At 30.2% G+C, this 12,237-nt stretch overlaps 1 protein-coding gene across 13 annotated transcripts in view; it reads right to left on the bottom strand.

Annotated features, from left to right (window-relative positions):
* LOC134684573 (protein polybromo-1-like) overlaps positions 1–12,237 on the bottom strand; it is a 46,512-nt gene that overhangs the window by 18,994 nt on the left and 15,281 nt on the right. For 11 of the 13 annotated variants that reach the window (XM_063543871.1, XM_063543947.1, XM_063543893.1 and 8 more), the window contains 11 exons: positions 12,025–12,156; positions 11,434–11,609; positions 10,877–10,997; positions 8,907–9,074; positions 8,251–8,388; positions 7,710–7,798; positions 7,191–7,233; positions 5,420–5,506; positions 4,551–4,766; positions 3,697–3,770; positions 3,315–3,350 (listed from right to left, as the gene is read on the bottom strand). In XM_063543871.1, coding sequence (XP_063399941.1) covers positions 3,315–3,350; positions 3,697–3,770; positions 4,551–4,766; positions 5,420–5,506; positions 7,191–7,233; positions 7,710–7,798; positions 8,251–8,388; positions 8,907–9,074; positions 10,877–10,997; positions 11,434–11,609; positions 12,025–12,156 — 1,280 coding nt within the window. The remainder of the gene's footprint in view (positions 1–3,314; positions 3,351–3,696; positions 3,771–4,550; positions 4,767–5,419; positions 5,507–7,190; positions 7,234–7,709; positions 7,799–8,250; positions 8,389–8,906; positions 9,075–10,876; positions 10,998–11,433; positions 11,610–12,024; positions 12,157–12,237) is intronic. The other 2 variants (XM_063543884.1, XM_063543914.1) reach the window with 2 other exon arrangements.

The following is a 12,237-nucleotide window of genomic DNA, read 5'->3' as shown; positions in this document are numbered from 1 at the left end:
ACAATTGTTTACAGTAAGGAGACTGATCTGAAGAAAAAAGCTTGGTGTTTGAGTTTAAAAAACACATAAAAAAACTAAGGCAAAAGAAATTTTTCTCTAAGTTACAACTGAATATTCAAATAAAAAATATTTTTAAAAACTAAAGCTATCAAATTCAAAAAACAAAACTTTTAACAGTAATCAAAGGTTTACTCTGATCTGAATATTATTTTCTTGTACAAGAGTGTCTTTAAATAATTCAAATGAATACAAAAGAAGCAATGAGAAGTCCTGAGAGCCTGAATCGCTCACCTTTCAAACAATAACTTGTATTGCTGATCATTTTTATTGTTTAAAGTTTCAATCTATAGTTTTTAACATAATGCCAAAAAGCCCCAAAAGGTTTAACTATCCATTAGAGGCAATAACTCCTACTGTTTTGTTCAAATAAACAGTACTGAGTCTGAAGATCACTAAATTTTTAACATTTTTGCCTAATCTGTGTACTATTATCTATACCTGGTGTTTTTTTTGATACAATAAATAGGGATGTCTTGGTTGTAGTTTACTTTGGTTAATTTGGTGCCTCAGATGAAGTGCAAAAATTATTCACACAAAAATAAAATATGGATGGTCATTATGTGATTTTCAAATCAGGAGTGGAAGATTATGGGCAATGATATTCATTTAAAAATAAAATTAGCCCAAACACATAAACCAAATTAATGAGTGAAAAAAAACACACTAATTATATAATAAGTAGGATCAACACATCAAATCAAAAGTGTAATTATACCTTTTAATGATTAGAAAAATAGAAAAAATATTATAATTTTTGAATGATTGAAATAGGGGTAAAAAAGCTCTAGCTGCAGTTCTATTTTAAGGGCATACGATACAGTTACAGGGAAGGTAATGACGTTGCTAACGTAATTTGTTATTTTCGCGACGTCAAACTATGACATATCGGGAAAAGATGCATTTTTCGACTGATTTTTATCATTCAAACTGATTTAATTTGAAAACGAGTTCATGGACCCCTATGTTTCAAAACGGCATTTGGTTTCATTTTGCAGGGAGATTATGTGACCCAAATTTTATAAAACTGTAAATAGAGGATTTTTTTTAATTGTGATAAACATGCAGTAAAAATTTACGTTTTTTCCTCAATTCATGAACATTTGATAAATATGAGTTATTTCTGAATAAAAAATTGCTTATTTTTTAAGATAATTATAAAATACAGAAATTACCGATTATTTAACAAAAAACAATTTGTTTTTATCTTTTATAACAAAAAAGTTATGTCTTTCTTTCGAAAAAGAAATTACGGCCACAAATCTGAATTTCGAGCAAATATACAAAATTTCGACCTCATTTTACTCAAAAAGTAGCACATGAAAGTATATTTTTTATTACATATTTGATTTAATCAGGTGAAAAATAGCATATACGCAAATTTTCATGAACTTGTAAATACAGGATCTAAACTGTATCGTATGCCCTTAATTAACATGTCATCGAAAGAAACAACTTTCGAAAAATTTACAACTTGGACATGATTTGTTTTTGAACATGGTTGATTCAATAACCTGTGATTTTAGTATTTGACACATTTTTCACCTTCATTGTAATTCAATTAGACTTTTGATATCTTGAGAGCAAAATTTTCCCCACATATATACTGCCAAATTGGATTTGAATGTTACTATTTAAGATAATTTAACACCTATCAATAAAGTATAGTGTAAATTCCCTAATTATTCTGTTTAAAACATGATTTTAAAATTTATTTAAAAACAAAAACTAAAAAGTTGGCTTATAAGAGCCTGATTCGCTCACCTGTTATTATTTTGCTATTTTTAAGTTCTACTTATCTGCTATAGGTTTCTAGGTGAAGAGATGTATATGAGAAAAGTAATGCATTTGGCCTCATGTTCTATGTTTAGCCTTTGCCACCAGGAAATGTTGACTGACCAGAATAAACAACACAAACTTTAATCAGTAGAGTTATACAAGATCTTTAATAAAGTTTTAAGACGACAGACCAAGATGGATGCCAAGTGATAACAGAGTATATGACTCCTGCTTAGGAGCACCCCAAAATCTGATTAAAACACTATCTAAGAATATATCCTCCACCAGTGTTAATAAATAGAACAAGATTGCAGGTGATGTTCTGATTAGCATATGTACACCTCTTTTACTCATACATTGCAACTCATCATTGCTTAGATGATAACTAAATATGAAATAATTCTGTTTACTAACCTTGAAGAAAGTGTGACAAAAATGTTTAAGTATTAGCATGTCTGACAGTTCCTAAAGAAGGCTCATTACAAGTTATGACTTTTAAGCTGCCGATTAAATATAAAGAGATAAGTGTGACCATAATAACTGATTGACAGACAGACCACAGACCCTAATATGAACAAACTGAAGAACAAGTAGAATGCATAATAACACTACTGATACTCTTTCAGATCCTGTATAAATTTAAACTATCAGGGAACTTTTAAAACAAGTTTGATTAAACTATGTATATTTAACTGCAAAAAGTTCAGAAAACAACTCTTACTTAGAATATCTATCTAGAAACTTAAACTTATCAGAACTCAATAGTATGGCACTTGATACTTCTGAACTGCAAATTTAAACCTTGCATACTGACAGGAAAAAGTTATTACATGAATTAATTTAACAGTCATAATAGTTTCTTGCAACATTCTGAATACACTTTGAGACAAAATTTATGTTTTTTTTAATTTTTATATAAAAATAATAAATAATTAATAAATATGCTATGAATATTACTCTTTGAGTAATGATTTGGTACATGTATAGGTGAAAAAAAATGCAAATAATAGTTTGTTGGCAAGGATATAATAATAATATATTGACCTGATTTCTGTTCATACTGCAGGACATGCATGACCTGTATTTTCACTTTCAGAGGTTGTTAGGTACATCAAATATGGACAATAAATTAAACTAGAATTGGCTCAAAGAGCCAAAATTTGACACATCAAAATTTAACCACTACTGTTTGGTGAAAAAGACAAAAACATCCTGATGTGTAGTATTTAATAATGACTGACATGTAACCAATATATTCATTTTTTAGCCATGTTGGCAGAGAGGGGACCATTAGACACAATGATTAAACTCAATACACTAAGAATGAAGTGGCTATCTTAATTTTTTTCCGGAGTAGTCAACTAGTTTTTAACAGACAACAGACGCCAAGTGATGGCAACAGCTCCATCTGGCCCTCTGGGCCTGGCAATATAATAAACACCATGCAAATTATGAAATAATAAAGCGATGGGACTTACCTGTATATACTTGTAGATTTTCTCTTCAAACCAGATCTATCCAAACATTAAAATCCTTTTATAATCCAATGTATGGCCAAAATCAGTGGCCAAAATAGCAAACTTTAAAAGGGCTAACCAGAAAAATGATTTTTTTAAGGTACGAAGAACTAATAATCCTTATTATATAAAAGAATCTGAGAGTTTTATAGATTTCTAAAAAAAAATTACATAGAGGGGTTTTGAGTTTAAACTCTTACTTTGCATAGCCTTTATTATAAAAAAAATCAGTGTATCTTAAATAAAAGAATCATCTTATTTCAATATACATGTGGTTTTTTTTAGAATCCAGAAGAGAATCACTCCCCCAACTACTTATTTTTCATTCTATTTTGGGCCTTACCTTGGTTCAATGTACACTGTATCACCAATATGAAATGTTTGCTCTTTGTACTTGAAAAAATCTTCACTACTGACCTATATAACATAAAATATAAGTCATATCATTTACATGCATTTGTAAATAAGAATGTGTCCATAGGACACAGATGCCCCATTCACAATATCATTTTCTATGTTCAGTTATTAGACGTGAAATTGGGGTAAAAATATAATTTAGCATTTAAATTAGAAAGATCATACCATAGGGAACATGTATACTGAGTTTGAAGTTGATTGGACTTCAACTTCATTTCAAAAAACTACCTTGACCAAAAACTTTAACCTGAAGTGGGACAAAGAGACGAAAAGACAGACAAACAAACGAATGGACACACGGACCAGAAAACAAAATGCCTCTCTACTATTGTAGGTGGGACATTAAAAGTCAGTTAAGTAAAATTTCTTATGGTAGTTGTGATCATCAACCAGAATTCCGAAAGGGGGCAAAAAGTTGTATTTCGAGAATCTAAATCTTAAAGGTTAATTTAAAGTTTCTGAATACTATTTGTTAAGCAATTGTGTAAGTAACTGTAAATAGTTTGTCATATGTTGGCAGTAGTAATCATTCAAAACATTATGGGCATCAATAATTGATTTCCCTTAAGTTTGGCTTGGATCCTTAGATTTGTTTTTAAGAGTTTTTATTGAATGATTTGTCAAATTCATCATTTAATTTAACAGTGGCATCCATATAATGGACATTCAAAATATCACAATAACTATCAAAAGAAATAATGTTCCAAAATTTTGAGAATTATCATAAGGTTCCTTAGATTCAAAACAGATTATTCCTACTGAAGTAGAATCAAACATTACTGTATTTTGAAGTTGTCTTTCTTCTGACTCTCTTTTAGCCTTTTCTGTTCCCTCTTTCTCTAGAAGCATTTTCCTGTTTCTTTCAGCATCAAGGGCTGCCTGTAGGTGGCGCTCTGTGTAACTTAAAGCTGGAGTCAACAAGATCTCTCCATTCTTACATATCTCATCTCTTTTCTTTATAAAGAAATGCTGCATTTCCACTGCATCTTCATAAAGCTGAACAAATAAACCATCAAATAATACAAAATTATGAACAGCAGATATGTGTATATGTACATTTACCTTTTCTTTGTTTATGTGTGCTACAAGCCAATCTGATTTTTATAGTTTGTTCTAATGTTGTGCTTTTACACCACTGTCTTCAGTAAGGGGAAGGTTGAGCCCTCTCAAACATGTTTGGCCAACCCATATTTATTGTCTTGAGTCAAGGGCCTGTAATTCAGTGGTTGTTGCAAGTTGCTGTCTATCATATTTTTGTTTGTTTGCTGTATCAGCATAGATTGGCTTCTTGTTTGTTTGTCATTTAGTCAAGTCAGGGCTCTTTATAGCTTAATATGTAGTACAGGTTTTTATTTTGACTTATCCTACAAAATGTAAAATAAACCTCTATTGTTGCCAGGCATATTTAATATCAAAACTTCACATGCATTTGCTGTCATCATGTTCTGTATTTAAATTCAATGATGTATAACAGTAATAATATGGAAAATATCTTAAAACATTGGGTGTCCATAGTTACAATGCCCATGGTAAGTGAACAGTGGAATCAAATTCCAAGACCTTATTTTTCGTACATGGTTAAAGGGTCTTTAACCATGTACGAAAATATTTAAGAAATCATCCAAGTTGCAATTTTGTACAAAGTTTACCTGTGAATCAGTTCTACAGAGTCGTCTCGCTCTCTCAAAGACTAAGAACATATCCTCCTGAAACTTGTCCATTCTTCTGTATCTTCCCTGTTGTAAAAAAATATCATTTAGAATATCATCTTCATATTTCAATAAATGTATAAAACAAGAACACTAATTCTTTAATCATGCAGATAATCTTTATCCGCTCTTCAGCATGTTGACATGAGTTTTTTTAAATGACTGACTACAACAAATAAGTTAAATTGCATAATACAGTACATTCCGGTTATTTGCATAGCCTATTTGTCAGACGAAATTATGCAATAAAGCGGAGTATGCTTATATCCGAAATGCCAAAATACGGAGTCAAATAACATCGATAGTGCAGATCAGTAAAGGAAATCCTGAAGAAAGATGAACGTCCATAATCCACTTACAACATATTGAATTATTATTTATTCTAATAAAAGTTATTTGTCTAGTGTCATGCATTTTATTTCATTGTTTATTCTTTCAATAAAGTTTATAAACACATTTAGTTTTAGTTTATTTATGTACCGACTTTTCCTTTACCCGAGATACGAAAATAAAATTGTTCTAAAAATAGATTTGTTTCTATGACACGGATGTACTAATTATATTGTTACGCTTTGATTAAAACAAACTGTTGAACAATGCTACACAGTTTATAATCATTTGATACAATAAATGTGTAATGAACTGCCTTTAATATGCAGTATTTACCGATTGCACAGTGATGTAACACTGTTACTTTAACCTCGTTAGTTTTGGATATGCAAAGCAGTTAACAGGTAATGGGGCCCTGCACGGGTTATTTGCTGGACACAAGTGTTAAAAGTGAGACAATATAATAATTTTAAGTTAATGTTCTTTTCAAAAAATATTTAAAATGAAAGATTAATGTTGAAATTCTTCAACCATATATAAATGCCCTGTAATATTTTACATATCGAATGTAGATCAGCCCTTGCCAAATTACGAGATTGCACATTGGGATAATGATCGATCATTAGCAGGCGTTATTGTTTTAAAAATGCACCCAAAATGTTATCTATGAACAATGTTTGAAATGCAATCAATAATTAACACCTTTTGAGATATAAGATCATAGAATGGTTGTGTTTTTACAACAATCAGCTGATTGACATTTTTATGACCTCGAGGCTTAAAATAGAATATGGGAAACTTTACCTGTGTACACAACGAGGCCTTTTTTATATTCATATAAACACGAAAGTAACTGTTTTAAAACTTTATTTAAATATCACAGAAGTAAATGTGAAATAATAAAAAAAATATGATGCATTCAAGAAAAATATACTTACCAAATTACCGGTTTCCGGTCAAAAATCTCGTCAGTTTTAACTAAGCATATCTAGCTGGCGATTATTTTCTATGCAATTAACCGAAATGCCACTTGTGGGGCTATGCATATAACCGTACAATTTAACATTAGATGAATGGGAAATGGTTTTGTGCAGGAGAAAAGTATGCAATTAACCGAATTATGCTATTAAGCGGTATGCAATTAAGTGGAATCTACTGTATTATCACTTTTGCAATATCTATATCCATATATATGATAAAAGATTTATGATTAGTTTTTAACTACTTTTCTTTTAATAAGTTTTGAGAACCAATAAGTTGTTTCCTTGGTTAGTTCAGATCATATCAAAGGATGGCTAAACACTATAACATTAGTAATACCTTCTGATCCAAACAACAGGATTAATTTCTTTTAATCTAACTTATGCAACAGAATACCTACCCTGTCAATGTTCCTTTTGATTTGATCAAATGATAATGGTTTCCTGAAAGTAGAAATAATTGTCAATACTAATAACAATGCTTGTTTGGGCCAGTCATAAGACACATATCTATAGAATTTAATAATTTATTAGAAAACTCCTATGAACTAAAATTCAAGTCAAAATTGTTAAGTTTTTAAACCCATCATCCTTTATATTATATCAAATTACAAGTTTTATTTGCCTTGAATACAACCTAAAAAACAAAAGTTACCCTTTCTTAAAATAACTCTTTGGATAAAAATCTGTATATATTAAATTGATAAGAGCTTATTGAAGTAAGGACAAAACAATGTGATTTTTTCAGAGGGAGGAGTTTTGAATAGCCAGCATAAAAATAAGGACATAACAGACTGGTTTTTATGTTTTTTTCTGACATTAGAATTTCGTTCTAGAACCATTCACTTTTATATCTAAAGTATGCCAATTGATTAATATTGGAACACACAGAAATGATACAGTTTAATATCTCGACTTACTCTGTAAGTTTAGATGTCTCTAAATCTTCCTCTGGGTCTCTCTCAGGTAACTCAGAGAATGAATCACTCAAACATCGTCCTTCTTCATCCTGTTATTACAAATTATAGTACAAATGTAAATAATGTCAAAATTCAAACATAATTTGAACATTTAGTTGTGTACATATATAAATTTATTTCTTGCAAATGCTCAGAATGTGTGTTTAATTTGTTATCACATGTAGGGAAAGAGATAAGCTCTTTGCATCTTAAAGACCACTTTAAACAACTCTAAAAAGCTATAGGTGACCTGTTGCACAGCAATATCTCTCATCATATTCAGCATGCCCCCATTATATAGTGGTATATAATGCAATAATTGCTAAACCAGAAAGAAACTCGAACTCATTCATTAACTATTTATGGTAGGACTATATGTCAAGTTTTTAATCAGTTGGTTCATATATAAGTTAAGAACATTTCAAAAATAAACAAGGGTTATACTCTTAGATATTGAGCAGTAGTCATATATAGCCATAGATTAATATATAAATGTTATTACCTGATAATTATATGTAGATATAAACAGGTTAGTTGTGAGCTCCTGGATAATGTGTCTTACATCAGGTATTTCACATGATCCTTCCTCTGTTAACTCCATTTTCTTCTCAAGACATACTCTTTGTAAAGTCAATGCATCCTAAAATTAAATTGGACAGACAACTTGTTTTATAATGCATCTCAATTTGATGTAATTACACTTGTTTGCTTTGATGAATAAGGTAAATACACTGCAATTAAAAAAATTGTAGATTTGTTTCAAATATTTTGAAGATTGTTTATATTACTCCATATTTCTTGTTACTTAAGAGAAATTTTCATAATAAAAATCATATCTATAGATGCTTATAAAATATTCCCACGAAGAAATGTTTGAGTGATGATATTCAAGGTTCAAGAAGTATCCTTCTCCTGATTCTCCTTGATGTGGATTGTTTTATTGCTGGACAGCGGTTGCATTTAGCTACATTACCCCTTTTGAGTATCTTATATCTTGTAAATGATTGAATCTGTCTCATTTTGTTGTTGCTGAGTTTCTGTATCACTGACAGATACCCACATCGCCTTTTTTTAATTATCTTGTGAGTGAATCATGTTTATTATGTTGTAACTGCGCCGCTCTCACACTGATACCCACAACCCCCTTTTTCATTTTACCTTGTAAATAAGTGAATCAGGTTCATTATATTTAGAAGCATTATCAAACATCTGTACAAAGTCAGCCACCATATCTTCTACTGATTCATACTGATTTAACAGTAACTTCTGTTGTATCCTCTGCATATCTATTGGCTTCTTTATAATCTCAAAATAATCTGGATATTCCTATAAACAACAGAAAACATAAACAATAACTTCGGTTGTATCCTCTGCATATCTGTAGGCTTCTTTATAATCTCAAAATAATCTGGATATTCCTATAAACAACAGAAAACATAAACAATAACTTCGGTTGTATCCTCTGCATATCTATTGGCTTCTTTATAATCTCAAAATAATCTGGATATTCCTATAAACAACAGAAAACATAAACAATAACTTCGGTTGTATCCTCTGCATATCTGTAGGCTTCTTTATAATCTCAAAATAATCTGGAAATTCCTATAAACAACAGAAAACATAAACAATAACTTCGGTTGTATCCTCTGCATATCTGTAGGCTTCTTTATAATCTCAAAATAGTCAGGATATTCCTATACACACCAGGAACCAATAACAGTATGAAACCTTCATTTTGTTTTGTTTTTCTATCCAACTCTCCTTACTTTCATATTGATCTTTCTTTCTTTTGTAAGTTAGAAATATTGTCAACAATCTACTTATACTTTTCAGATGTAGTTTAAAGAATGTCATTGACAACGAAAACATACTTTCCAGAAATTGCTTTGAAATTATGTGGCGACAAGCTACTCAAACTTTCCAGCAAAAATTTAAGAAATAGAGACATAAAAATTCAGGAATGATGGAAACAATCTACTGGCCTATCAAAAGTATTTCAAATTAAGTTAGCTGATGAGGACAATCAAGTCCTCACATTTAATATATGCAATATGTGTTTATTATTGTATTTTATTATACAAAATTTATTTGTACAGGCTATGGAAGCTTGAGAAAAACCAACAATGTATAATTTTTGAAACTGTGTTTTAAAAATACAGCCTAAAAGTTACAAACCTAAAAGGTCAAGTTACAATGTGTCTTGTCGTGAATATAGGCCAAGAGACTTTTTATCATTTTCTTATGTAATTGTTTCCCGTACTTTTGCGCACACTATTGTTAATGTAACGTAACGTTATTGTTACGTATATCTATCATCTTACGATCATAAAGCATCTAAAATTGCAAGACGTTATTTTTCTTACACAACAAAAGTGATATGTCTTAATCAAATAATGCTTTGAAGCTATTTTCCTGTATTGACCTAGCTCCCATGAAAAATTTTGGCAAGACTATTGAGTGCCTGTTCATATTTACAATTTTTTGTTTTATGCGACACTTTTTTTTGTGCAGGAACAAAGACAAGGGGTACAATCAAAATCATGTGATGGATATACACACACCGGAAGTAACAGTCTAGCAGACCGCTTGAAAGGTAAGTAGTCGTATTTACTTGTTTATATCAATAAAATTTAATAAATAAGGTAGTGCACGGAATGTTGGATACTATCTAGTTTTGAAATACACAATTATCCTTGCTGGAAAGCGTGCAGTTAATGCTAACACTTCGACACAGTTCCAAAATTTCACCAGATAACTGTGTCCAAGAGTTTGCAATAACTGCACGCTTTCTAGCAAAAACAATTGTGTATTTTAAAACTACATACTATCCGACATTCTGTGTGCCAACTTATTAATCAAAATTTAATAGATATAAACAAGATATTGCAACTACAAACCTTTCAAGCGGCGAGTTTGACTGTAACTTCCGGTGTGTGTATATCCATCACGTGATTTTGATTGTACCCCTTGAAAGAAATGAATACAAAAATTTCTCTGATCAAAGAGATTAGAAGTCTAGAGTTTTCTTTGTGGTGATGTGTTTATCAAATCAATAGACATCAAATATCTATTTATTCTAATTCATATTTTAGTGGCAATTTAAAGAATGACAAGGACAATGTACTTACACTTTTCAATGGTAGTTTTAGGAATGGTGTAGATAATGTTCTTCCATGAACATCTGAAAAGTTGTTGATAGCATCATACAGTCTTTGTAGTTTACTTGGGATATTTTTGGCTTCAACTCTGCTGAAAAATGGTAATTAGAAAAATGGATGTTAGAAATAAAACTATTGCTTGATATTTTCAATTTGATGATAGCTTACTTATTGTTGCTATGATCTTCACTTATACTTTTCCCCCAAACAACATTGAACAAAGAACATGTACAGTAGGAATAATATTTGATAAGCTGTTAATATATTTGATTGTACATAGGATTGGTTCTTTAACAACTGCAACATATTTGAAAGAAAAGATTAATATTAGAAATTTCACATATAGCATTCTAACACTTTCATATCAAAAATCCAAAATTTTCTATCAGACATTTCTAGATTTGGATTTTATAATTTCAATATTAAATTTTCATGTACATTGTATGAAAATAAAGAAAAGCATACTTCAAATCATACAAGACCCTAAAAATTCAACATCAGAGAACTTTTTAGAATCGTACACAAACCTTTTACTGAGTGCTTTCCTGGCCTCGTTAGTCTGGCAGATATTTTTCCATTTTAATTTCAAGGCCTTCTGTAATGTGTTAGCATCATTATAAACCAATGATCCCTCCTCATTGTAACGACGAGCATTGTTAAACATCAATTCAAAATCTGTCAGTAATACATCAGGATTAGCATACTGAAATAAACAGTTAAATTCACAGTAAGAACACCCAATTAAAAAGCATGAGAATATGGCTGATTTACAGACTCATTTTGTAAAGATTGAATGCAGAATTCAAAATATAATATTTGGAATGAAACAAAAATTGAAAAGATTCAGTAGATTGCTGCTAAAACCTTCATCTTTGACTTAATGATTTCAAAAGTCAAAACTCAGTATGAATTAACCACTAAACAGAATTATAATAGCTTCTGTTTTATCTTAGACATTTTATAAAAATTTGTGCTGAAAAGGCTGTTTGATTAGTGAAGATGAGTTGCAATTTATTTTGCCTAGTAAAGATCTTATTTTCTGTTCAATAAATGTATAACAATAAGATAACTATTAACAGCAAAACAGTCTTAATTCTAACAATTTAATTTTACTGTACCTGGTTAGATTTGATTTTCTGTTCTATCATTGACATGTCAATAGGATTAGTAATTACATCATAATAATCTGGATATTCTTTCTTTGATGGAAGCTGCATGAAAATAAATCTCAAAGGACGACTTTCATTGTCCTAATAAAAAAAGTAATATTAGATCTATTATCATTTCTTGCATTATCAATATCATGACAATAATTTAAATGTGTTAAAAAA

The sequence above is a fragment of the Mytilus trossulus genome, chromosome 1, assembly GCF_036588685.1.
Source record: "Mytilus trossulus isolate FHL-02 chromosome 1, PNRI_Mtr1.1.1.hap1, whole genome shotgun sequence".
NCBI classification, from domain to species: Eukaryota; Metazoa; Mollusca; class Bivalvia; order Mytilida; family Mytilidae; genus Mytilus; species Mytilus trossulus.
This window is presented reverse-complemented; position numbering and strand designations above follow the sequence as displayed.